At 32.4% G+C, this 27,028-nt stretch overlaps 7 protein-coding genes across 13 annotated transcripts; 3 read left to right on the top strand and 4 right to left on the bottom strand.

Annotated features, from left to right (window-relative positions):
* Positions 1-2,794: 2,794 nt before the first annotated feature.
* LOC108977808 (peptidyl-prolyl cis-trans isomerase CPR6) lies at positions 2,795-3,833 on the top strand. The gene has a single exon (XM_018947721.1). It carries the CDS (start codon positions 2,908-2,910, stop codon positions 3,772-3,774), a length of 867 nt encoding a protein of 288 aa, XP_018803266.1. The 5' UTR covers positions 2,795-2,907; the 3' UTR covers positions 3,775-3,833.
* Positions 3,834-3,867: 34 nt separating this feature from the next.
* Positions 3,868-5,505, bottom strand: LOC108977806 (protein Peter pan). Its single transcript, XM_018947720.1, has 5 exons — positions 5,054-5,505; positions 4,815-4,994; positions 4,571-4,755; positions 4,060-4,511; positions 3,868-3,993 (listed from the first exon to the last, which is right to left on the bottom strand). Exons 1-5 carry the CDS (start codon positions 5,384-5,386, stop codon positions 3,890-3,892), a joined length of 1,254 nt encoding a protein of 417 aa, XP_018803265.1. The 5' UTR covers positions 5,387-5,505; the 3' UTR covers positions 3,868-3,889.
* A 1,480-nt stretch (positions 5,506-6,985) lies between these two features.
* Positions 6,986-11,059, bottom strand: LOC108977844 (ras-related protein Rab-11A). Of its 3 annotated transcripts, none has more exons than XM_018947771.1 (5): positions 10,954-11,059; positions 10,239-10,500; positions 8,251-8,372; positions 7,666-8,014; positions 6,986-7,598 (listed from the first exon to the last, which is right to left on the bottom strand). In XM_018947771.1, exons 2-5 carry the CDS (start codon positions 10,276-10,278, stop codon positions 7,468-7,470), a joined length of 642 nt encoding a protein of 213 aa, XP_018803316.1. In that variant the 5' UTR covers positions 10,279-10,500; positions 10,954-11,059; the 3' UTR covers positions 6,986-7,467. The 3 variants fall into 3 exon arrangements, with proteins under 3 accessions (XP_018803316.1, XP_018803318.1, XP_018803317.1); XM_018947773.1 differs by having other exon boundaries at positions 10,916-11,007; XM_018947772.1 differs by lacking the exon at positions 10,954-11,059 and having other exon boundaries at positions 10,239-10,857.
* A 1,973-nt stretch (positions 11,060-13,032) lies between these two features.
* On the bottom strand, positions 13,033-16,076 carry LOC108977843 (major facilitator superfamily domain-containing protein 10). Its single transcript, XM_018947769.1, has 7 exons — positions 15,439-16,076; positions 15,036-15,377; positions 14,905-14,978; positions 13,845-14,020; positions 13,607-13,774; positions 13,402-13,539; positions 13,033-13,347 (listed from the first exon to the last, which is right to left on the bottom strand). Exons 1-7 carry the CDS (start codon positions 15,883-15,885, stop codon positions 13,253-13,255), a joined length of 1,440 nt encoding a protein of 479 aa, XP_018803314.1. The 5' UTR covers positions 15,886-16,076; the 3' UTR covers positions 13,033-13,252.
* LOC108977839 (exocyst complex component 6) lies at positions 15,630-19,097 on the top strand. Of its 3 annotated transcripts, none has more exons than XM_018947766.1 (4): positions 15,630-15,698; positions 16,637-16,730; positions 16,801-17,888; positions 17,952-19,058. In XM_018947766.1, exons 2-4 carry the CDS (start codon positions 16,655-16,657, stop codon positions 19,056-19,058), a joined length of 2,271 nt encoding a protein of 756 aa, XP_018803311.1. In that variant the 5' UTR covers positions 15,630-15,698; positions 16,637-16,654. The 3 variants fall into 3 exon arrangements, with proteins under 3 accessions (XP_018803311.1, XP_018803310.1, XP_018803312.1); XM_018947765.1 differs by lacking the exon at positions 15,630-15,698 and adding an exon at positions 16,298-16,386; XM_018947767.1 differs by lacking the exon at positions 15,630-15,698 and having other exon boundaries at positions 16,555-16,730; positions 17,952-19,097.
* Positions 19,098-19,135: 38 nt separating this feature from the next.
* On the bottom strand, positions 19,136-22,209 carry LOC108977842 (TBC1 domain family member 22B). The gene is made up of 8 exons (XM_018947768.1): positions 21,475-22,209; positions 21,099-21,366; positions 20,859-21,039; positions 20,619-20,780; positions 20,366-20,552; positions 20,114-20,296; positions 19,831-20,054; positions 19,136-19,756 (listed from the first exon to the last, which is right to left on the bottom strand). Exons 1-8 carry the CDS (start codon positions 21,854-21,856, stop codon positions 19,622-19,624), a joined length of 1,722 nt encoding a protein of 573 aa, XP_018803313.1. The 5' UTR covers positions 21,857-22,209; the 3' UTR covers positions 19,136-19,621.
* Positions 22,210-22,859: 650 nt separating this feature from the next.
* On the top strand, positions 22,860-26,547 carry LOC108977802. Of its 3 annotated transcripts, none has more exons than XM_018947711.1 (7): positions 22,860-23,030; positions 23,134-23,264; positions 23,323-23,506; positions 23,560-24,844; positions 24,899-25,103; positions 25,173-25,345; positions 25,407-26,547. In XM_018947711.1, exons 2-7 carry the CDS (start codon positions 23,141-23,143, stop codon positions 26,382-26,384), a joined length of 2,949 nt encoding a protein of 982 aa, XP_018803256.1. In that variant the 5' UTR covers positions 22,860-23,030; positions 23,134-23,140; the 3' UTR covers positions 26,385-26,547. The 3 variants fall into 3 exon arrangements, with proteins under 3 accessions (XP_018803256.1, XP_018803258.1, XP_018803255.1); XM_018947713.1 differs by having other exon boundaries at positions 22,860-23,072; XM_018947710.1 differs by having other exon boundaries at positions 22,860-23,264.
* The last annotated feature ends 481 nt before the right edge of the window (positions 26,548-27,028 follow it).

The following is a 27,028-nucleotide window of genomic DNA, read 5'->3' as shown; positions in this document are numbered from 1 at the left end:
TAACAAAATATAAAAAAACACAGTGAATCACAAAAAACGACCTTAAGAAGTTAACAGCATTATCTAGGTGTATTTTTTCTTTAAGATGCTTGTGTAATTTTGTTAAAATAAAATTTCGGATTATATGTGGTTGGAAAGGAAAATACTTTCCGTATTGTACGGATTAGTGTACATAAAATTATACGCAGATTACAACAAGCGGCTTTTCGTTTTTCACCAAATGTATAAAAAATCAAATTTTTATAATGAAAATTTCGAATATTTTGATGAAATGAAAAACATTACAAAGATATTATTATTTATGTGTATAAAGTGGCAACACTGTTAATTTCTTTTTTATATTATTAAAAAAGAAACAGAGTAACTTTTATATTTTATGAAAAAAAAACATTTCAATAATTTATTAAAACGCTGTACAATAAATAGTATAGTTATACATTAAAAGAAATTTAAGGATTATTTGCATGTTAAGCATTACCTCTACTTGTCATTTGATTTGTTATCTATTGTATTGTATTTTCCTCAAGTTTATAAGGAACAATTTACTGAGCAAGATAGTTTTAGTTTCCTATTTTAAGACTTGAATATTTTTTTTTTTATACTTTTGAGAATATTATATATGCGTATGATTAGTATTAAGTTATTTTTTGTATTAATTTCTAGTCAACGAATATTAAAAAATAAAAATATAAATAATTAAAAAATTAAAAATGGTAAAAAATGTGTTTAAAGGAACGGAAGAAAGAGATTTAACAATTTGAAATAAATGCAAAAAAAAAAACAAAAATGATGACAATTAATGATAAAGAAATGAAATAAAAATAATAAATCCTACTTTATATAATAAAAGATACCATTGTTGTTATACTAAATGACGACTAGCCAACTATTTTAATGCCAGTTTTAATTAAAATATAAAATGCTATCGAAATAGAAGTTTTTAGGCTTTTTAAATAGCAATTGTAATATGGAAAAACTGAAAGGAAAATTAAATCAAAATGAATTCTAGCTATGAAATAATCATATATAAACTAAAAGCGAAGAACCTAAATTTGAAAAACAATAAAACTAAAAAAGAATTTAATATGGCACATGCCTAATTTATTATTTTTGAAGCAAATATGTATATTTAAAAGCAGAATTAAAAGTTTACTTTATTGAAAACCAGATGTTAACAGAATATTTTTAATGACAATCGTGCGAGTCTTCCGCCAAATAATTGTACGATTTATATTTAATATGAAAACTCGCACGAAATCGCTCGTTTATTTATTTTTACAAATTGCTGAAAACCAATTATATTGTAAAAGTACATATATGTATGTATGTATATATATTTTTCTTTTGTTTTAAAATAATCCATGTTTCTACTCAATGAAACACTCGTAAAGATTTGAAACACAGTTGTATGCATGCATAGCGCCAAACGAAATATTTATGAACTATACAAATTTGATTAAACATAAAAACTTACTACACCCACACAAACATACCTAAAGACATAAGACATTAGGGGTTAGAATTCGCCTTAATTTTTTTCTTTTTTTTTTTTTGAAGTGATGCTATAAATGCATATATTTTATGTTTAAATAAAGGTGTCACGTAATTACTTTAAATAAACAACAAAAATGCACTGACTAGGTCTTAGATTGAGCCACATCGGACCACACTATGAAATTAATGGTGTGTTGAATTCGTAATTGTAAATTATATTATATTATAAGATTAAAAATCTGAAGAAATTTGTTAATTATTATATCAAAACAATGGACGATGATGATTAAATTAAAATGAATATTAAAAAATAAAAATCATGATTGTAATGGTTTTGCATGATAAAATAAGCCAAAACTGATAATGAAATGTGAATTGAAATCGACTTGCTAAATATTCGTTTCGAATAAAGCTAAGCAAATAAAGTTTAAAAATACCAAAAAATAAAAATATGAATATATTTGTAAATTTGTTATAATAACAAGGATATCAATCGAATGTAAAATGTGGGTAAGTAATTCGGACAAAAACTAATTTATGTGTGTTATGCTTGTATTCTCAAAAATTGCTCTCAGACCACTGCTGCATAACGCAAAAGGCATTTAAATGCTAAATTGTGGTAAAAAAGTACTCTGGAGTTACAAATAAAACGCAGACTATTTAATTACTCATTAATATTTGTTTTGTCGCTTTCAAAGTAATCACCACCAGTTATGCCAACGATTTTTTCAGTCCTCGAAGCACTTTTCACAAGCTTTTTTTGGGATGACCTTCAGCTGCATCAGCGAATTCATGTACAATGTAAATACATATGTGTATATTATTATTATTTGTATTAGCATTTATTGGCAAACGACTTCATCGCATATTAGATTGCTCCTGCTTAAGTCACAAGAATTGATTCAATGTCTTTCCTTCTTAAAGTTTCTAATGTAGGTTAGAATCGGTGCTTCTGCACAATGATCATTTGTTGAGTCTTTCATTGAAATCATGGTACAAGGTACGATGATCGAAATACATAATTTTTGTTAACCTAATAAGATATTTGTACATACAAACATATGTGTACATATTTATATATGTTCATTAGCGGTGTGCACCGCACACATAAAAAAGTATAAATTTTTTATTTTAAGATCAAATGAATTGACTATCCACTTATTGAGCTATCGCTCAAATGAAAACGTTATCCATGTGAAAACTTTTAATGATCAGAGAACGTACTATAATCACGTTCTCTGACGTAAGGTATATAAAAAATAACTTGGCAGCCCTGAATGTGTATTGCGAAAAATGTCAGCTGGACTAAAAATATTGGAATAATATTTGATAGAATTGATTGTTTATTGTGCTTTATTTCATTAAAAAATAGTAAAATTTTCTTTTGTATTAAAATAAAATAAAAACTTCAAAATGGATAGTTACACGCCAATTTCATGGTATATTGGCACCGAGTGGACTATGCCGGCGAAAGGTTTGCGCAAGCAAGTTCTATCCTTGGACAATTTCAAGTGTTTGAATAAACCTCATTTAGTGTCGAAAGTTGTGATAAAAGTGGAAGAAGTGCAAAATTTAAATGGACGTGAAAGTCAATATCTATCCAATGAGTTAATTGAACAAGAGCAAAAAGTGGAAATAGGCAGTGCTCTCACACCGGTTGATTGCTATGTAGAGCTGCTTGTGCGACAACTTGTGGTAGGTGAACGTGCCCGTTGCTTCATTGCCACAAAGAAGGAGGAAATAATATTCATATTGACTCTAATAAGAATAGAAGAAACAAAGGAAATATATAAATTAAATGTTGCGGAGATGTACGCCCTCGCAATGCGTTACAAAGAAAATGGCGTTGTTATGTTCAAGCAGTACCCTTACTTTGCTCATGCTTATTTTTCGCGCGCCGCTAAATTTTTGATCTCATATAAACCATTTGAAGGTCTAACGGTACACAAAGATGGTATATCGAGTGAGGAAATGCAAATGCTTTTTACGCAGATACAGACAAATTTAGCCGCTTGTTTGTTGAACGAACAGCGCTACGAAGATGTACTATATCAAACAAAATTTGTAGAAGAGCATCCAGATGCAACAGAAAAAAGTATTTACCGAAGGGCAATGGCATTTTATCATCTTAAAGAATTTGAAAAAGCTCAGAAACTTATTGAGAGTATTTCAAATTATCAAGAGAAAAAAGAATTTGCTAAACTTCATCAACGTTTAGGGGAAAGTTGGAAAACCAGTAACGAGCAATATAAGAATGTAGTGAAACGTATGTTTAGTTAGACTGAAATGTATAATTTTAAGAAGAATGATTTAATAAAGTTGTAAAAATAAGAAGTAAACTAGTGAGAAAATATTTTTTTATTGAGTGTTAACAATAAATTTAAATATATATACATCACTTCTTTTTTTCCTGCGCTTTTTTTAGCTTCTTGTTTTTAAACTTTAAACTTGCCGGTAAACTGGCACGTTTCCTTGAATTGCTTTCAGATTTGAAAAGCTCTGCGAAGTTAATTCAATATATTACTAACAAATTTATTTAAAAGAAATAAGTTATTTGATTCTCACCTTCATCAGGATCTTCGCCAACTTCTTCTTTATAATATTCTGCATCGTTTTCTGGATCGCTGTCTTCTTTCGTTTCATCACCAATAGCTGCTGCTTCGCTCTTATTTTTTTTGTGTTTACCGGACACTTCCTCTTTTGCACGCAAATTGCGTTTACGGTTCTCTTCTTGTACTTTCTTTCGGTATTCTTTTAGTTTTCGTTTCTTCTCTATCATTTTACGTAGTGCTTCCTTTTCCTCTTCCGTCTTGACGACGTGATCGTGATAGAGCACTTCACCGGTTAGAAGACCTTCCTCGATTTTCATTAATTGCATAGTTAAACGTGGACCAATCTCAAACAGACGTACCGCTGATTTATTATCCTCTAAATTGCCTTTACGTTTAAGAGTTTGTGGCAGAACAACTTGCGATTGCTCATCATCTTCCATTTCCGACTCTGAAGCTCCGCCGTCTCTGTAAGGATCGTTATATATTAAATTTAAATACCATTTAATGAAAAGATATTAACTTACTGCATTATGAAATCAGCAATATCTTCACATTTGGATAAGTTCGGTATTTTGCCCATTACAAGCTTTTTAACGCCTCGCGTTAAGCCGACTGGCACCACTTGAACGGAGTAATGACGCATTTCGATTAAATTTGTTTCCGGTGTATATGAGAATAAAACACAGCGACGGATTGTAGCAATATTTACCTATTTTATAAAAAAAAAATCATAGAATAATATTAAAAATATATAGAATTTAAAACTACTTGTGCTAAATTGATTGCGGGAAACATATTCTGGAACGTGCTGGCCATTAATTTAAGATGTTTACCATCCCCTGTGAAATTGTTCATAATAACGAGTGGTGAATGTTTAAACATATCGTCGTCCACAAATTGTCTTTTGCTGGTTGAAAGTACATCTCGCGCCAAGGTAAATTGATGCACCTGTTGTCAATTTTGTTTTATTTCCATTAATTATTTAAATGATTTATAACAAAATTTACCTTGAAAGTAAGTGTAGGACCACGCGGCATGCGCACAATTTTAAATGACAACTGGGATGTGGCTTTATTAAAAATACCCATATGGGAAACATGAAAGAAACCGCTCATTGCCACAAAATCTTTAATGCGATTAATTTTTTTCTCTTTTAATTGTAATGCTGTAAATGGTTCCATGATTTTTCGAAAATCCAATGTTAAATCGGTGATATAGGGACAAGAAAGTCCTCGATGTATTACAAAAGAATGTGGTGCTTCCACCAGCTCATTAGATTCTTTTTCCTTGAACGCTGCTGTGCGCTTCTTAGGATGTGCTTTCTTTTTAGTTTTGCCCATTTTTATATTCCACTTTAAAAATTTCTTTTAAACAATAATATCTAAAATTGATTTATTTGAAAATGAATACAAATTATATATAACTAAACTTTTGATAGAATCGCATTAGTATCCTCGTGTTTACAATCTTCTTCTTTTTAATATATACTATTCACAATGACTTTTAAAGACTCTCAACTGTGAATAGACTATAACGTTTTTTAAAAAATAATTATGTAATTAATGTTTGTCTAATTTTTCACATACATACATCTACATATCATATTTTAAATTAAAAAAAAACTCTAGGATTTGACAATTTAAGATTAATAAAATGCATATTTATTATCTTGACCAGTACTGTCAAACCATTAATTTATTTTCTGTTAGTGTTATAAACAAATGGATTAAAAAAGCTTAGTTTTGCAAATATATTAACAAACCTGTATTGATCCGGGACTTACCAGTTGCTCTCCCGATAACATTTCCCACTTATTGCTATTGCCGTTTCAAAATATATTTAGTTTAGCTTCCAAAAATATATCCACTTATAATCTCAAAGGAAGTCCGTCTTACTTTTTGACGACACAGTGATGTTTTAAAAAAACATATTTTAAATTTACATTTTTGTTGTTTTAAATTTTACTTTATTTATTCAGATACACTTAACGTCGGTAAATATAGCAAAACACAATATAATTGCATTAATCAATCAATCGATTAATTAGGTTTTTATTTTTTAAATTTATAATCCTCAATAATGTACAACTGGCTGTTGCATGTTGCATCGCTTTTATTTTATTTTTATTTCATACAAGTTCATCAATGTTAATTAATTATTACTCGGTTACACATTTTCTGTTTGCTATGTTTTCCTCTCTACCATTAGCTCCACGATATTTTATATTTTAGCTTCCCTTTATGTGGTGGGTCCACACCCCTACACTATCACCAATTAATTCTTTCAAGAGCTTTTCATTCCGCCTACAGTAGACTACCTTTGCTATACCGCTTTTTTCTCGCCATGCTCTTGTATATATTTATGTATGTATATGCAAGAGTATGCATTATCCGTTGCGTTCAGTATGTATGTGTGTTGGTGTTTCGAGCGTTTATTTTTGATTACTTTATAGTAATTTTATATAAAATTTAATTTTTTGTTTTAATTAAAAAAGCAGAATAATCACTTTTGCAGTTTTTCTTGTGTGTGTTTTTTTTTTTCTTAATTATAATTAATGTTTAAATTAATTTCGTTTTCTCGCATTTGTTATTTTTTAATTACTTTTTACTAAAACATTTACATTAGTTGTATATATCTTCTGAACAATAAAAATTAAATTTATAGAGAATTTTGCATATCGCATTCATTAAGTTAAATGTAAAAAATATAGCAATGGTTTTAATAAAAAGAGAGTTATACATTTAATTGAAACGATTTAATTAAGCAACTGTCGATTAAACAAATTAGCATTCTCTGAAAAAACACACTTGCTCAAACTAAACTATATATATATTTATGTATATACGAGCGCAAGGAACCAAATAGCAAATGACGTTATTGATTGGGCTACGGGTTATAAAGTGTATATAAAATTGCATCACTAATATAACTCAATTTGATTTGTTTTGTATTGAAACTTTGTGAAGCAACTTCTTCAAAGCGTTTAAAAGAGCTGGGACGAGTGCGGGGTAGTTCTCTAAGTATAATAATAGCGTAGAGGGGAATTCATTGCCCACTTCATTTTGTTTTCGTTTTTTTTTACAGAAGATACACGTTCAAATTATAAATACATATCTATATTATTACTTTTCTTTTAATAAATTTCAACGGAGTTTCACTATTTTCTGCTTCAATCATTCCTCATTGCCTTTTAATAAATTGTAGGTAGTATTAATAATTTTTGCTGCTATCTGTTCTTCTGTGTATGTTTTGCTGACGTTTGTTGCCACTGGTGTAGTTTGGAATTGATTTGGATTTATTTGGGGGAATCTGTGGTCGTAGTTTTTGTATTTTTTTCATTTATTGTAGTATTGTTGGTTTTTGTTTTTATTATTTATGCATAGATGACATTTAAAAGTAATGCAGGACGTGCATAAGGCGGTCACTGACAGCACTGCTTGCGTACATCGGCTGTAACAGTCGGCTTCACATCGATGGGCTCCACATTTGGGCGAATGACATCACCTTCAGGTGGATCTCTGATTTGTTTTTGCGATACGATACGATAGATTTCTAAAGACAAACAGCACAGAGTCTAAATTAACACACATACCATAGGCATTTCATTTCAATGTCTTACCTGTGAGTATATTTTGGAATGCAGTTTCAACGTTCGTCGAATCAAGGGCAGATGTTTCAATGAAACTTAACCCATTACGTTCGGCAAAGAGTCTCGCCTCATCCGTCGGCACGGAACGCAAATGTCTCAAATCAGACTTATTGCCAACCAACATAATGACAATATTTTGATCAGCGTGATCACGCAATTCCCGCAACCATCGCTCCACATTCTCATATGTCAAATGTTTGGCAATATCATAGACAAGCAGTGCACCGACAGCGCCACGATAGTATGCAGACGTGATGGCTCGATAGCGCTCCTGGCCAGCCGTATCCCAAATCTGAGCTTTAATCGTCTTGCCATCAACCTAAATGTGATAAATTATAGCAAAGTAATTAGTAGATAGGTGAGATGTGGTAGGGGACAAATTAATTGATAATCTGAAATGCAATATCGTCTATTATTCGCATTATGACGTTAAATATCTGCAGTGGGGGTGTTAACTTGCGAATGCTATGCATTTATAGCTTTGAAATATTTATAAATGCATGCCAAGAGGCTAATTATATTTAGTAGTATAATACTTTAGAAAATTTCATTTACCTCTATGCTGCGCGTTGCGAACTCGACGCCAATTGTCGACTTCGATTCCAAGTTGAATTCATTGCGCGTAAAGCGGGATAGCAAATTACTTTTACCAACGCCGGAATCGCCGATCAGCACAACTACAAATCAGAATTGACAGAACTATTAATTTATGCTGCGTAATGCATGGATCACTTGCAATGAATGTGTAACCCGTGGTAGTTTGTAGTTATAATAATTCGTATTTCTTACAATATTTTCAGAAGACTTAGAGAATGTTAAGGTAGAAGTAAAAATGGTAACAGTCGCTAAATGACATTTATGTGTGATTATACGTAGGAGTACACATGTGTATACATAAAATCGTTGATAAACACTGTTTCTTCTCTCAAAAATATATGTATGTGTTGTTTTAAAGATTGTGGAAAATTTAAAATATTTTGCATTTAGCTCATTCTATGCTTATCTTTATCTTTATTAAAATATTTTTTCTTCAACAGTTCGTACTTTGCTGATAGCTGAGAAAGCAAAAGGCATGAGTCACCAAATTTGGGGATTTGAGTTCCGAGTGGTACTAAACTCGAGTAAGCTTGCAATGATCACTCCACACAAGCGAAAAAAGTAAAGATTTTATTTTAAATAAAAGGAAAAATTAAAAGACAAAGATAATAAAAAAAACATTAAAAACGATGATAAAATAACCATTCAAAAAATAAGTGACATTACCAGCAAACATAAGCTCGTACTTATTAACATGTGTATGTTTCATAAATTATATGTATGTATGTATATATTCTGTACGTTCTTCCATTGCAATAATAAAACTAGCTATGTACTATGTTATCACAAGTGATGGAGAAAAGTTATGCGTTTTTTAGGAGTTTAGTTCTTAAGGAAAACTCATAAATAATAATATGTGTGCATATGTATTACAAATGCGTTATATACATAATAAAATATACGAGTGTTGTTTTGCGCAATTATTGATGCTGGGAAAGAAATCCGGTCTGCTACACCAACAACAACAGAGAACGTGATGAGAAAAACAGAGAAATTATTAATACAAAAGCTACAAAGGAAATTGTCTGATTAAGGCATAATCACGACGAGGCGTTTGGGGAGGGTGGTATTTCCTACAGCTGAGAAAACAAAGGAAACATCTGAAACGTCACAGTAATAGTTTTGCGACTATGATTTTCAAACAGAAAAATTGGAAAACTCTTGAAAAAGAACTATAAACATATTAAAAAAAAAACACAAAAATTCACTACACACTAAAAACACAATCAAACCCACAGATAAAATGTGATATAAAACTAATAGGAAACTGTCAAAACTGCGGATAACGCGTCCGAAATACTTTATGCAACGTGTCACTTAGCCAATTGTCCAATAACGATAGCAAAGCAAACGTATGTTTGTACAAAGCAGAACATGCAAGAACAAGAGTATGTTACGGCATGCAATAGAATGCCGATTAAACTTGGACGTCTGGTTTTGCTTGGATGCATGTGGTTGAAAGTAGTGGCAACGGTAGTTATTGCAGCTGACTATTATAAACCAGCGACTTAGGGGGCGGTAAAAACAGCTGAAAGGAAATCATAAAGCAACTGAAAATATACTACTTACACACAATGCATCATTCTGAAATGTCTTCGGCATACTATTACCGAATTAATTAAGCAGCTAACATTTTTACAAAGTGTTTACTGAATGTTCATAATTCGGTTTTTGAATGAGAATAACGAAACATAGTTATACCTTTTTTAAGGCTAATCTATGTTTTCTCTACACATTACGCACTCAATTTGTACGCTGTTCAATTGAAACAATCAAAACTCGAACTACCAAACAATTTCACATTAGCTACGTCATCGCACGGTATTGATGAATGACTCTTTGATTTGTTCCACTTTCATTGCAACTTTTTCAGTTTACGTAAATTAATATTTTTACAGATCCATCTTTACATATAGATGATTGAAACAGAATTATAATATAATTACCTTTAAATAAATAATCGTATTCATCCTCTCTAGAACCCATGATTGGCTGTGAATTATTTTGTCAACTGTTTTCGGTGTAGCTTCTTCCTCTTTGTTTTTTTTTTGCTTTGGCTATGCAATTGAGTGACCTGCGTTTATCCTTTTTGAGTTACTCCACTTATTTTATTTTCCAGCAATTTTCTTCTTTATCGTCGGTTTCACTTGGAAAGTTTCTTTTCGGTATGTAATTTGCGTATCTTTTTACTACTCTTTCTCAAAAGCTCTTTTTTTGTAGTAATAAAAAATTCACGATTATTCACCGAAATGCGATGAAACACACAAACACGTAAGAGAGTGAAATCAAAGGGCAATGCGACGGTCCAGCGGATGGGTGACAATGACGACGACGTTTAACGACAGCACAGACCGTAAAACCAATGAAAGAAAAGAAAAATATTAAATTAGAAAAAATTACGGGGCGGTAACTTTTTTCCACTGATTGACAGGCTGCTGATTCTACTTCTGCAGTTACTTGTACTTAATTGTCTATACTGTGGCTTTATTTCCATCGGAATTCGCCTCAATTTTTCATACACAATTTGTTAAGTTACACTTAAAAATATTGCTTATTTGTTATTTCTATTCCCTTATCAAAGTTTAAATCTTAATTTTAATCATGAATATATTGATGCAATTACATTTGTTATGCTTATTTAAACTTTTCAAAATTAATCACCTTTTTACGCGACAACTACGACGACGACACAAGAAAATATTTTCTTCCCTGCTCGATGTGCCGTTGTTCAATATTAAATATGGCGTGCAACGAAGGCGAAAATTAAAAGGTAAGGAGAAAAAGTACACTATTACTTTTCTTTGCTCTACTACAATACATTCGGAACATCTCCAATTTTATTAAATTGAATGTTTCTTTTATTTAAAATTGCATGTTTAGCTTGACAATAAAATATAATTGTACATAATCCTATTGAGCTTTGATATTAATTGAACCGTTTAGAGAAATACAAATGTAAAGAGACTGACTATTTTAAATCATAAGACAAGTTTAGTATGATATAATCGATTTTCACTTATAAATACATACACACATTTTTATTGAAAATTCATTTATTTATCGATGTCAATCTTGAATTACTATAACTAAAACTATAACATAAGGCTTTGAAAATATGTTAAAATATAAATTATCTTGATTTTTTATCAAAATTAAACAGAATACATTAATCAATTTAAGAAATATTCGATAGAACTTTATTGTTAAATACTGAAATGATATAATAAACATAATAAGTAGAAAGAATTTCATAATACACAATACATTACTGAGAATTTTAAACTCAATTAAACTTTAAAATTTAAATACTTTAAATTTTTGTTTAATTATATTTAAATTTTGAAAGCTTCGATTTTTGTAAAACATAGTTTTGGAGTGACCACTATATCTCGGAACTGGATTCTCTGAAATTAAAACACAAACAGATTTCGTTAAAGTAATGTTAAAACTGGTAATTTAGCGAAGAAAAAGGAAAAATATTTTTTTTTTTACAAAATGGCAAAATGACATCGCTTTTTGACCAAAATTTCTGTTCAAAATTATTTATCGAAAAAAAAAAAAAAAATACTTATCGATGAGAAAAAATCTTCAATTAAACTATATTTAAGAAACTCGTGTTAAAATTTGGGAATAATTGGTTAAGCCGTTTTCGAGTAATGTTGGTCACCGACTTGGAAAACGTGTGGATGAAAGTAGTGACAACGGTAGATATTGCAGCCGACTATTATTCACCAGCGACTTAGGGGGAGGTAACAACAGCTGAAAGGAAATCATAAAACAGCCGATTATATTGGGAAAAGGTGCCGACTGGAGATTAAGCCCTTACACAAAACACATCATTCTGAAATGTCTTCGGCATACTATTACCGAATTAATTAAGCAGCTAACCTTTTTACATAGTGTTTACTGAATGTTCATAATTCAGTTTTTGAATGAGAATAACGAAACATAGTTATATCTTTATTAAGCCTAATCTATGTTTTCCCTACACATTACGCACTCCATCTATGGCCTGTTCAATTGAAACATCAAAACTCGAACTATCACCGACCAATTTCACACGAGCTACGCCATCGCACAGTATTGATGAATGACTCTTTTACTTTTGTTTCACTTTCATTGCAATTTTCTTTACAGATCCATCTTTACATATATAGATGATTGAAACACAAATAAAATATAATTACCTTTAAATAAGTAATCGTATTCATCCTCTCTGCTTCCCATGATTACATATTTAAACTTTTCAAAATTAATTACCTTTTTACGCGACAACTACGACGACGATACAAGAAAATATCTTCTCTGCTCGAGTGCCGTTGTTCAAAATTAAATATGGCGTATGACAAAGGCGAAATTTAAAAGGTAATATAATAAAAAGAAAATATACGCTATTACTTTTCTTTTCTACTACAATACATACGGAGCATCTCCAACTTGATAGAATTGAATTACAATAAAAAAATTATTACCCACATAATCCAATTGAGCTTTAATATTACTTGAACTGTTTTGACAAATACAAATGGTAAAATGGCTTGCTATTTCTAATAATTGGACCAGTTTATATCGAAATGTTCTAAGCTGCCTTGAATCCGTGTATTCGGAAAATACGTAGTATGATATAATTGATTTTTACTTATAAACATACATTCATACACTTTTATTGAAAATCCATTTATTTTACAATGTTAATCTTACTATGCACTAAAAAAATAATATCATAAAGCTTCGAAAATTTGTGGGATATAAATTTGATTAATTTTGTATCAAAATTAAGCAGAGTACATTTAATCAATTTAAGCAATATTCGATAGCTTTTATTGTTAAATACTAAAATGGTGTAAAAACATAATAAATATAGAAAATTTCATAATACACAAAACATTACTGAGAATTTTACGTCCAGTAACTCGAAGCAAGTTTAATTACTTTATATTTTTGTTTCATTATATTTAAATTATGAAAGCTTCGATTTTTGTAAAATGTATGCTGGGCCCAGTAATAAAAGTCCACCAGTAATATAAGTTAGTCGCGAACCAAAACTCCAAAATGCTGCAACGATATCAAAGTAAATAAATGTAGGGTTTGTTTGAATATTATACCTACAAATACAACCAACAACAGGACCAACGGCACGTGCCAAGGCACCCAAAGAACGGAAAATTCCGAGCACCGAACCTTTTTGATCGTCATTCCCATACCGCGAAACTAATGTGGTTAAGCAAGTAACAGCAAAGGCTGTGGCTAGAAGTATTAAATGTATCAATAGTTTATAAACTTTTTTGAACACAATAATTTTAGGTAAACTTACAAACCGCAAATAGAAACATGCCTGCATATAGCAAACTTCCATCTTTCGCCAAACCAACTAATATAAATGCAGGTACAATAAGATACAAACTAAATACAGCACACGGCTTTGTCGCATGAGGAGGTAGCCTCCGGACAACCCCTCCTTGCAGAATGGCCATTACAACACCTACAATAACAAAAATAGAAAAGTTTACAAAAATACATATTAATGCAGACTACATACATATAATAATTACCTGTCATAAGAAACATTTTTGCTTGCTCCATGGAATTGTAGCCGAACTTGTGATACATTAGGAATGTAACAGTGAATTCCAAACCGGAATACAGAAATAGGTATAAGAAGTAAATTAGTCCTATTTTACGTAGTGCAAACATTTCGGCTTTGGATACTTTCTTAATTGCAGAGAATCTATTTATATTAATAAATTATGCAAGTTTATAAGTATAAAACACTTATAGAAAATTTTTATTGTTAGCTGTCGATAGATTGTTAAGGGGGGAGTACAGATTTTATTTTTGTTAGATTTATCTTTGCCTTAATTTAATACATAAATATCTTAAGAATGTTGTATCTAAATAATTATTTTATTAAATTGAAGTTATGGCTATTTTTATATGTATCGTATAAATATTTTCCCCATCTGATTTCGAAACTTTAAAGCATTTCTCCAAAACTCACGTTTTCCAAGTCGATGCTTCTCATAACTTTAAAACTATTGCACCAACCGAAGTTGTCAAAAACTTTCATTTACAATAAAAAATCCTTCAAAGTCCTCCCAAAAGAGGAAATTTTAAATTTTGAAAGTTGTGAGGGGGACGGCAATGGAAGATGTCAAACAACAATGTACCATTCAGTTTATTAATTTTAACTGTTTCACAAAAAGTAAACTTCTCAATCCCCCTTAAGAAAATTTAAACTGTTATTGTTCTACTTTTTTTTGTTGTAGGTTGTGTGTTTTTCAATGAGTACTTATATGAGCATTTGCTTTTTAATCTATCACACAAATTTTTCAAATGTTTACTAAAAGTTGTTTCTTATCTAACATTAAAAAACGTGCACAGTGCTAAAGGGCTAACAAATACGCGCTGATTAGCATACTATACTTCAAAAAGAGGATAAAAAAAAGTTTAAACATAGATAAGAGTGCAATCGATACGTGTACGATGACTGTAATAGTAATTAAAACAATGTGCTGTTAATATAGAACTAGCACTGCGAGTAAAAGTAATTTTTTGTAGTACAGTTATAATAAGTATGTATTGTATATTAGTTTTGCTTTATTTTATACGCACTTGAATATTGACCGCACGTCCAGTAATTGAATTGCATATGACATCGCCGATGATATCTCTTTAACACGTTTTTCCTGATTTATATAGTGTATATTTTCAATTTCTAATCCTTTAATCTAACAGTTACTCACCTTTGGTAATGTTTCCTTCAGACCAAATGCTATGATCCCTAAATCACATAGAGCAAATGCGAAGGCACATAATGAAGGTGCCAAATACCAAGATCCTACTGATTTATTTAAAGAACGCGCAAATAAGGCACCAATAGTGGGACCTGCAATAAAGCCCACCGAAAAAGCGACACCAACAAGTGCCATACCAAATGCACGTGTTTTAACGCTGGACACATCAGTGATAATTGACATGCAAAGGGATATGTTGCCTTTGCTGATCCCGCCGACTAATCGTGCTAGTACAAAAAGTGCAAAATTACTGGAGAAAGCCCATAGGAGGTAGGATAGCGCAATACCGCTCTGTAAAAGAATTAATAAAAATAAATTATCCTGACAGTTGATCAATATATATAATATTTACCGCACAAAGTAACATTAGCGGCTTACGCCCATAATAGTCAGACAGCCCACCAACTATGGGACTAGCTACAAATTGTAAAAAACTGAACATGGATCCCAAAAAGCCACCATATAACACCGATGTGTATCGTTCTGGTGCCCCAACAAGTTGCTGAAACCAATGTATTCGCTGCGTCAGCAAGTTATACAAACCAGAACTGTCATTCTGACGGTAATGCTCTAGCAAGGAAGGCATTAATGGGAGTATCATGGTAAAAGCGAGTAAGTCAAACAAAAGCGAAATAAATATTAAGGTCACCATTGAACGCGAATTATTTCCAGCAGAATCATCACTATTTTGAAAACTATTAGTCAGCTTCTTATGGCTTTTTGTGGTAGACACTTCTGCATCGTTGTTGTTAATAACTTGATTGCCATTGCGGCTTTTTAATGTAGACGTTGCAGTCATGTAGTTATAGAAAATTGTGTTATTTATCAAATAAAATTATATTGATTTTAGTTTTTACGCCAATAGCTAGCTTTATTACTTTTTGGCGAATATTACAGCACAACAGACATATGCTTAACCGGATTGGTTGGCTGACTACACATTTGTGAAGTGAAAGTTGCTCCAATCATAATCTGCACCCACTAATATATGCAACAAGCTGACGACGATAAAACAACAATTGCTATAAACAAAAACATTGTAGTATTTAAGTGTTGCCACGTTATATGAGAATTTGTTACATTGAAATGGGTACTGTGCCTAATTATATTTTAAGGGTAATTTTCTCAATATTTGGTTTATCGGTAGCATTTGTTTCTCTATAACTGGATAACAACCATCTGCCAATTAAGTTTTGGTACACTTTACCGAAAGTAGTAGTCTTGGTATAAACTATATTTTGGTCATATTAGTTTTAATTTCAGTGGTTGTTGTAAACTTTGTAATTTAACTTTCCATTAGGTGTGTTTTACTTTAATTTTTAATAGATATACTATTTTTTTTTAATATGTATTAAAAATTAGAATTAAAAAAAAATTTGTTCAGAGTTTTTTAAATTTGCAGTTGACTATCCTTTATCTTTTAGATAACTATTGAGAATAGGTCACTGTAAAAGAAGTTAAATTTTTTCTGATTAGACTCACAGCTATACAAATTTATTTTGACCGGGCAAATAAAAAATTAATACACTTTTGTTTTCTCCCGAAATAAGTAAACACATTATTAAATAATGTCAAAAGTAACAGTGCAGGATATTGAAGCGGTAGACGACTATTGGGGACCCACATTCCGATCCATTTTAGAAGGTATTTACGACTACTATATCCACCCACTATTAAAGCGTCTTTACTCTTCAATGTCATTATTTTAATTAAGGAAATAACACAGAATCACTTTCTGAACAATTGGAGCAACGAATACGTAGTCATGATAAGGATATTGAACGCATATGCAATCTATATTACCAAGGATTTATAGATTCAATACAAGAACTGTTGCAAGTGCGCACCCAAGCTAAGCAACTGCATGAAGAGGTTCATACACTAGATAGATCAGTGCAGCAAATAAGCGCATCTGTGTTACAGCAGGGCCAAGATTTAGTGCGTGCTCGTCAAATTGAATCAAATTTGGCAAGCGCTATTGATGCACTTCAAGCCTGTCTCCCTGCACTCGAGTGCTATATTAAATTTACTCAACAAGCAAACAATAAGCAGTATTATCAATCGTTACGAACTTTGGAAACTTTGGAATCACAGCACTTGGTTGGATTAAACAATTATCGTTTTGCCACTCAAATTCGCCAAGCAATACCAGTTATTAAGGAAAATATAAGGCGATCCGCTGAAGCAGACTTTCGAGAATTCCTGGAAAATATTAGAAAGTTTTCACCAAAAATTGGAGAGGTGGCTATTACGCATACAAAAAAATTACAAAAACTGGATATCAACGCAATTATTGAGGAGCATAAGCTATTGCGACAGCAGGACTATCGTGATGAAGAAAATAATCTGAGTGCACAAGATTTAATAGATTTCTCCCCAATATATCGTTGTTTGCACATTTACATGGTATTGGGGCAGCGTGAGTATTTTGAAAAGGATTATCGTCAACAGCGACGCGATCAGTCCAAGCTAGTTTTGCAACCACCACCGGGTATGCACGATAATTTGGAGGCTTACAAAACTTATATTTGTGCTATTGTCGGTTTTTTCATTGTGGAAGATCATGTAAAAAATACAGCAGGCGATGTTGTAACAACCTCATATTTGGAGGATTTATGGTCCACATCATTAACGAAATTTGTAAATGAGATTAGCATGGCGTCATCATCTTGTACAGACCCAAATATTTTGCTACGCATAAAGAACTTAATTATGCTCTCTATAAATACTTTTAAATGTTACGGATACACAGTGAATATGTTATTCGAGTGCCTTCATAATATGCGTGATCACTACAACGAGGTGAATATGACAACATAGTCAAGTTATAATAAATGTATTCTAATATTTTATGTTAATTTATAGGTTCTACTGCAACGTTGGGTTCACGTCTTTCGCGACATATTGGATAAAGAGCAATTTCAGCCAATGATTGTTGAAAATCAGGAAGAATATGAGTCAATTATTGAACGCTTTCCATTCCACTCGGAGCAATTGGAAAATGCGCCATTTCCTAAGAAATTTCCTTTTTCGCGTATGGTACCTGAAGTCTATCATCAGGCAAAAGAGTTCATGTATGCTTGTATGAAATTCGCCGAGGAGCTTACACTTTCGCCAAATGAAGTTGCAGCAATGGTTCGTAAAGCCGCAAATTTATTACTGACACGCAGTTTCAGTGGTTGCCTTTCCATGGTATTTCGCAATCCAAGCGTTGCGCTTCCACAACTTATACAAATTATAGTTGACACGCAGTATTTGGAAAAGGCTGGCCCATTTTTGGATGAATTCGTTTGCCATATGACCAATACGGTGAGTAACATTTCACAAACACCCTCGGCTATGTTTCATGTGGCTCGGCAGGAAGCTGAAAAACAGGTTGGCGTGCGAATTTGCTCGAAAATAGATGAATTCTTCGATTTGGCAGCATACGATTGGTTACTTATCGAACCACCAGGCATTGCATCCGCTTACATCACTGACATGATTTCTTATTTAAAGAGTACGTTCGATAATTTTTCATTCAAATTGCCCGGCATAGCGCAAACGGCTTGCCGACGTACCTGTGAGCACATTGCAAGCAAAATCTATGATATACTCTATGATGAGGAGGTGAAACAAATATCAACTGGTGCGCTACAGCAAATTAATTTGGATCTGTTGCAATGCGAGTTCTTTGCAGCGTCCGAACCTGTGCCTGGTTTACGTGAAGGCGAGCTTTCCAAATATTTTCTCAAAAATCGTCAATTATTGGACCTACTCATTATGGAGGAGTGGAGCACTTATTTACATGATTATGGCAAACAAGAAAATCGCTATCATTTAGTGCATCCACAATCGATTATTGTTATTTTGGAAAAGATACGTGAGGCCGATAAGAAGACCATGTTTTCGGTATTGCGTAAAAATGATAAAAAGAAGCTCTTAGACACAGTGCTGAAACAATTGAAACATCTGACTGAACGACAGAATTAAAATGTTGAAAACTTGTGATTAATACCAGTTGGTTTTGATCGAACAATATAGAATAATATAATTTTTAAACAATTTACTATAAAGTCAAAAAGCTCTAACGATTTTATTTATTAATTTTTATATCCAAAATAGAAACCGGAAAATTTTAAATTTTTGTCTCAAGGGCGCTATGAGCATAAGTGTATCCAATTTTTTTGATGCATAACATGCATATTTGCTTTAATTTTATTTATTTTAATATATAAAAGAATTGCAACTTTGTTTACATTTCGTTATATGATATTTGCTTCGATTTTATAAATTCTCACCCGAAAAAATTGTATGCATCATTGAGTTAAACATTTTTGGTGTAATATATACAAAGTATATGCAGTAATTTATAATTATAATAATCGTATATTTATGCTGGATGTTTGAATGCGTTTGGATTAATTAATTATGCAATTAACTGTCTGTTTTCAGAATAATTAAGCATTTGAACGCTTTCATAACTAACGCATGTTTTTATTGAAACGAAATTATGCCACGTACTCATAGATATATGCTTTCCGTTGTTGCTGGTGTCAACTTTTCGTCTCCAAATGCTTGGGCGCATCAGCATAAGTGAATTTTAGACGAAACGCCTCCGCAACCAGTACATTTATTTGACGATCAGACCAGTTTTCCGTTGGCAGATTTTGTAGCAGAAGCAAGAGACCCTAAATGCATTAAGTTGTATATATTATTAAGTTTAGCAATAAACGGTTTAGTTCAGTTCGAGTTGTCGGCTTACCTGAAAATCATTTTGTTGCATTAATCTGTCTTTCCAATGCAATAGAAATGCTGCACACACATATAAATGGAAGAGTGCGAATCCATCAGACTCGGCGAGGTATGTGTCCCACAAGCGTATAGTGCAATGAAGCGGTAGTTCCCGTGTTAGTAAATTATTCATCCAGCGAAAAGAAAATTGCAGATAATCCACGCCATGCGCTTGCAGGTGACGATGAAGATTCCCTACAAAAAAGGTGTAAATTATTAAACTGGAAAAAACGTTCATCACTTGTTAAACACACCATCAATTCGCTGTATAAGATCTTTTAGTTGATTAACTTTTTCTTGAATACCTAATTGCGCAAAAATGTAATTATCTTGTATGCAGTCGAGAAATTTGGAGAGACACCAAAAGGAGTCCGCTTCAATGGCGTCTCGCTTATCTACAGGTAATGTGCTAATATCAAATTTTTCTAAATCCGTGCCTGTTCAAGAAATTAACATAATTAACATTATTGCATCATTTGAAGGGTAAATAAAAAGAAAACAATTACCTGGTTCGAGTACTTCTTGCATAAAGACAATGAAAAATGGTGTCACCAAATCATTTATGCCTTGCACATAACCCGAAGCTGGATGACGTATCGCCCAAATGAATAAAATACGTTCAAACATTTCCTGTACGAGCTTTTGTTGAAAGAGTGATATTTGCGGATTCATACGTGGCACATCGATATGTATCTAAAAAAAGAAAAATTTATATATTTCTTTTTTCAATCCCCAAAACAGTATTTACGTATTACAAACCTGTCTATAGGTGTCTTGCTGTGATTCATCCTGACTGTCAACTCGGAAATAATTATGTCGCAAATCCTGATATCCTTGTCGTTTGCTTTCGAGCACGGCATTTCGACGTTCATTTGCTGGTGGTAAATACTTGGAGAGTAGTCGCCAACTCACCGCGCGCATCTGTCAAGATAAAATTTATTTAAAAATCTTCCAGTTATTTCCCTTCTACAAGTTTCAATAACATATTTGTTTGCAAACCTTTTTTGGTACACCTGACCAGCTTATTTTCTTTAATGCCACTAAATCCAAGAGTGGCGATTCCAACAAAACATGAAATTTTTCAATTTTTGTTTCATATTCGGTTTCTTGGGAATTCGAACTGAACTTTTGCAGCTGTGGTCGCCCGGGGTATGCGTGGAAATTACGTACAACTTTAATTCTGTAATTTAAACATAAGATTAATCTATTCGAAAAATCTTCAAACAATTTATTAACTACCTTGCTTCCGCTTCGCTCTTTGAATCATTTGATGACTCCGTTTCTTCGCTTCTTTGACTGACTGATGATTGCAATTTGAGGCATTGTTGTTCCTCTGCAGTTGGCACTCTAGTTGTTGTGTTATTGATTGTAGCTGCTTCCCCTATTGTTGTGATCGTTTCTGTTGTTGTTGCCGTTGTATGTGGGTTACAAGTATTTGCTGAATTCCGATGCGTTTCAATCACATTTAAAGCTGCTGTGTCTGAAACTTTTTTTGATATACGCGATTCTAGTGAAATTCATAACAAATGAAATGGTTTTGAAATATATATTGTGGGTGTTGATTTTTTATATTTTTAATTAGTATACAACACATAGTGACTATTTGAACACTTACCATTTCCCAGCTGTCCACTTGATGCTGTACCCGATATGATACAAAATTCGTCATCACCCATGTCCCAAGCATCGCTAACAGATTGCTGATAGTCGCGAAAAGTAGACACCATACCGTCACCCTTGCCACTAAAATTAGTGGCGTCAACTCGCTTAGGACTTGGACGTCCTGGCACCAATCTCCCGCTATTTTTCCAAAATGAAGAGTTCCCACTACTACTGCTGACGTTATTAATGCTGCTACTGCTATTTGTGTTTTTGATAGGCAATGCTGTTGTCGGTGCAGCGATGTTATTCGTATTTGCCACTGGGACTGCACTGGCCGTGTTGGTATTGCTTTTGTTGCTGCCGTTTTGTCTTGCACCGTCTACATTATTGTCCATAGTATGCGCGAAATTCGTAATTTATAGAATACCTCTTGCTTTATAAAGACCCATATACTTGTTACGGAATGGATTTTCTTTTAATTTAAACTACAGTTCTCTTTGGTGATTATTTGTATTTTCGCGAATGCATATACCGAGTTGTTCTGGCGAACTGCATAATCGAAATAATATTTTATATACGTACACGTAGTTCCAAATGGAACTGTTAATCGAAATATTCAAAGCCTAAATTAATAATAATATTCTTATTGGGAACGAATAATACGTGTTCAATGTGTGAAATAAAAATATCTGAGCTATCAAATGAAATTGCACTGAGCTCAAGTAGATCTGCTTACGGTATATCGATTTTTGCCAAACATCGATATACCACACGATATACGTTTTTATAAATTTAACCATTTAAAAGGAAATGCATTAAAAAATTCGCAACCGTAGTGAAGTGAATGCCTATTACCAGAGATTGTTAATCAATAGAGAAGGCGCAAATGTTAGCTATTCTAAAATATAAATTATTATAAGGGAACGTAGAAAATGTCCATCTTCCCCGCTTTATAAGGAAACTCAACAAATTACACCACTCCAAGAAGGAACCAATCAAAATTTCTCCACTTTATTAGAGAATTTGGCAACTCAAAATGTATTTATGCGTTGATGTTTTTTGTCATGCATATCAGAGAATGTAGATTTATAGAGAAGTTTCATGGACTGCCGATTGTCAAAATGTCCCGCTTTTCGAAGGAGTACTAGTTACGAATAGAGAATTTCACCACAAAAAATTATTTATGGATTTCACCAAAACTTAGCATCAAATAGCTGAATTGAGCATTATCAATTTTAAATGAGAAAAATTAAGCTAATTTCAATGTTTAGAAATTTACGCTTACAGATTCTTGTATTTACAATACGCCAGCAATTGTTTTATGTTCTCTGTCTTATCTATGATTTCTGTTTTAACATTCTTGTACATGTTTGACATTTCACTATTTGATTTCTTTAACACTGCAGTTTCCACTGAATTCTATCAATAAGTGCTCACAAATTCATAAATAGCTACTTTCTTATATAGTTAATATTGTGCTGTGATAAGAAAATGATATATCGATATCTGATTTAACAAAAGCAAAATATTACCAGATAATTCATTATATGGGGCCGTTAAATATTAAAAGTACAAGATTTAATTAGCAACAAAAACTACACCTACATTTAAGTGACATTCAGCAAAGAACGTAAATTATATATATAATATAATATTTGTTCTCTGCATTTAGTTACAATATGGATGAACGACTGGAAATAACTACTAATTTGAAGAAGATATTCGAATATTTCCTTGATGAGAATTTCATCACAAAGCATAATGTTTGTTTTGATAAGCTACTAACACACTTAGCTTCAAAAGGTTTTTAGTCAGTTCACTACTTGCCCATGTTTCTTTAACACAATTGTTGTTATTCCAGAGAACGCTTACATACTACAAGCTCCTTTTGCCTTGGATTGGGTTGACCGCTGCATAAACATTCTTTGCGAGGACATCAGCAAATTGAATGTCAAAGTCATTTCCTTCGCTTTCAACGTTTTTGGTTTACTTATAAACAATGAGTGGACCATAATCGAAATAAGAGAACGTCGTTTATTCGACAAGTAAGTGCTATTTTACATTCCAAGCCTCATATATAATCTTCAATTCTTACTAGAGTATTAATGGTCGTTAAACGTGAATCGCATCGTTTCAATCCGTCTATTAAATTAGGTGTTATACGGCTTTTACATGCTGTCTCTAAATACAGCATTGGCTTAGCTTACTTACGTACTATGAATGCGTGGCAGTTCCTCATAGAATATTGCAATCAAGATCACACACTGTACGTGGTACGTGAAGCGCGACTTTTACTATATGAGATGCTCTATAAATACGATGTGAAAACAAAGGATGAAAAAGTGGTAAAAGAAATACTTAACGAAATATTTCAGCCTGTTTTGGCAAATGTTTTTGAAAGCCATAATGAAAACATTATTATCAATGTGGATGATTATGAGGTGCAGCATAAACTGTCTTCAACACTGGACTTAATATCATTTATTCTTCAACAAACGCTCGAATCGGAAGAGAAGACTAATATCGCAGAATACTGCAGAACGGAGTATAATGTTGAAATTACAGTTTGGAAATTAGTTGAAATTTCATTTAACGAAAATTTTATTTGCAAAATTTTAGCAACTTTATCATCGTATTACTTTGCTATATTAATATTTGATAAGTGGAGTGGAGGTCAGATAACAGCGGACAATTTCAATACGTTCTGTGTTGCTATATTCAATGAGATGAAGTTTTGTATCGGTGGAAATTACTGTGTTACCTTTCTTAAGGTTGCCGAAATCAATCATAAATTATGGAGAAAACTTGGTAATCGTGTTCCTAGAGAGGTGTTGCTTGAAAATGAATTAGTGCGGTTTGAACACCAGTTGATGACTTTTCAACTGCTACCTCTGCACATGCTTTTAAGGTCCCATGTATTTCTCGAAGAAGAAATGTTTGAAAAATATATAACAAAGATATTCGAAATAATATGTGAACAGACGCTACGTATCGGTTATGCTTACAGAGACTTGCTATTTAATAAACCACCTGCAACGAATGCAGATTTATCATTGAAATCAATTCATGGTGTCATGTCCATGGTGGATATATTGGGGCGTGATCAGGCAGTGCTTGCTTTTGAAGCTTGCATGTATGCACTCCAAGAGTTCATAATAAAATTATACCCTAAAATTATTATTGACGGTCCAGATGTTACTGCTGTAAAAAAAATACCAAGCTTTTCAGTTATTTCTGAATTTTCCAGTGTCGTACATGCTATTTTAGTTGCAATGCAGACGCTGATCGAAAGATTTAAAATTACGTGGAAGGACTCATTTGAGACAATATGCTTAGTAAATTGCGTGTTGTATCTCTTACAAGCAGAGGATCTACCAACAAAGGTATATATAATATATTTTTAATCTTTATGTTAACTTTTTTTTATTTTGTTGCAGGTGTCTGTTCAATCTTTTAAATTGTTAAAACTTTCTATAGAACACTTCCTTTCACCGAACATGGCGCTACTTGTAGATAACCTGAAAGGTTCAGCATTGTTAGTGATGGCCCCGGTTATTATGAAACGTTCTCATGACACCGCTTGGGAAGTCCGTGACAGTGTTTTAGAGCTTGTAATCTCAATTACTGATATATCACGTTGTAGTATGTTTCATGTTTACATTTTTATATTTGTTCACTTCAAATAATTTTTTTTTTAATTTTATATTACAGAGTATCCCGCATTTCAGAAATTCTTAACCGAACACTGGATGTGTCGTATCGTGTATGATATGGCCAAACACGATTCCGAGCCTTACGTCCGTGCTTCTGCCCTAAAATGCATTTCAGAACTTGTAGCAATTGATGCCATATGGGAATCGGATTTATGCAAACAAAATTTACCCGTGAGTTTTAATATTGTAAATCAGTTTTTAAATTACCAAACTTCTTTCTAATACTTATAAGGATCATCTGTGTGATGTGTTACATAATGAGCCAGAAGGAATTGTGCGGAAAGAGGCATTATCAACATTTACTAAATTAAACAGTTTGCGTAGAATAACCAATCGTTATAGAGATAATTTTTACTCTACACTAGTCTATTGTGTCGTTAACGATTTACATTGGGAGGTAAAAGTTGAAGCTCTTAAAGCATGGAAAAGTGAGATATGCAATTTGTTGTCTAATGAGGGCATGATTGATGGCATTTTTCCACCGGTAACATTCTCCAAAGAGAAACGCAAGATTGTTCAATTAAATGAAAAGGAAATAAATTTACGATTTTCCAAAATACTAAATGAACTGTCGCAACGCGGTTGCCTCGGCGTAATACTAAAGTGCTTGAATGATGAGTGCGATGTGGTTGTAATTCGAGAAGCTAAATGTCTTATTAAAAACTTGGTTGATAAACTAGATGAATATAAATATATCTGTGCATCAGATAATACAATTCCGACAGCAAATCTCAATAACCAAACATCAGACAATAATACAAATAATTGTTTTTGCGGGTACAACAGCGACACCAATATGAATGATTCAACAATAAAGTTGGAAAATAATTCGGTGGAAATAGTAAGTGGTGATGCAGAAATAGTCGAATTTCTCGATTCCGAAGAGATCATCGAATCTATACTTGATACAAAGGACATAAATTTATTGGCGGAAGCATATGAGCACAATATGCATATAAACGAGAAAAGTAAGCAAACACCACCAGATAACGTGGAAAAACATATCAACAAATTCTACTACCGGAAATTCAGTAATGTTAGCGCAAAGGAGTTCCTTGCATTAGTTAGGCGCACGGATTTCGAAGAAGAAAGTTGTAAGCAAGACGAGTGGTTTTTGTGTAATGAAAATTTGGCATCACTTTTGGAAGACATTTTGAGTCTATTTGAGCCGGAATCAAATATCGAAAGAATATCGGAGGATTGCTATTGATCTACTGAACAACTTTTGCCATTTATAGTTCTACGTTATCATATATTAATGGAGATAAAATTCAGAAAGTTTTATAAAATGTTTAACAGTTGAAAAAAACTTAAGCATATACAAATAAAAACTAGAATACATGTTTACTTCGGGTGCACCGAATCTATAATAACTTTTGCTAATTCAAAATATTTCAAACAAGAACTTAATTTTGATCGTTCAGTTTGTATGGCAGCGATATATAAGGAAAATTTCAGATCGATTTCTCAAAGACCGAGGAACTAGTCCGCGTATACAGTGGACCAATAAAGTTTACATACACCCTTTATTCTTAACTAAAACATGTTCGCACATACATTTTCTTGTCTCATTCGACTGATTTTTTTTGCTAAATAGATAAATAAATATTCGTGCATTGTGATGCGTTATCTTAATCCCGCTAAATTTACCCCTATGCTTGGCATTGTCGCTGCGAAAGAGAAAAACCCCAAAAAAACGCATCAAGAAAGTTTACATACACACAGTACAGCCTAATTTGTTTATATTCACTGAACGGTACAAAGTTGTTGCATTCCCATAATTGTTGATTGTAAAYAATTATAATATTGAAATGGTAAGTTTAATATGCGTTTTATTGTCATTTTATCTTAAAA

The sequence above is a fragment of the Bactrocera latifrons genome, unplaced genomic scaffold (assembly GCF_001853355.1).
Source record: "Bactrocera latifrons isolate USDA-ARS-PBARC rearing strain unplaced genomic scaffold, ASM185335v1 scaffold_96, whole genome shotgun sequence".
Lineage (NCBI taxonomy): Eukaryota > Metazoa > Arthropoda > Insecta > Diptera > Tephritidae > Bactrocera > Bactrocera latifrons.
The sequence above is the reverse complement of the archived record's forward strand: the minus strand, read 5'-3'. Positions and strand labels throughout refer to the sequence as shown.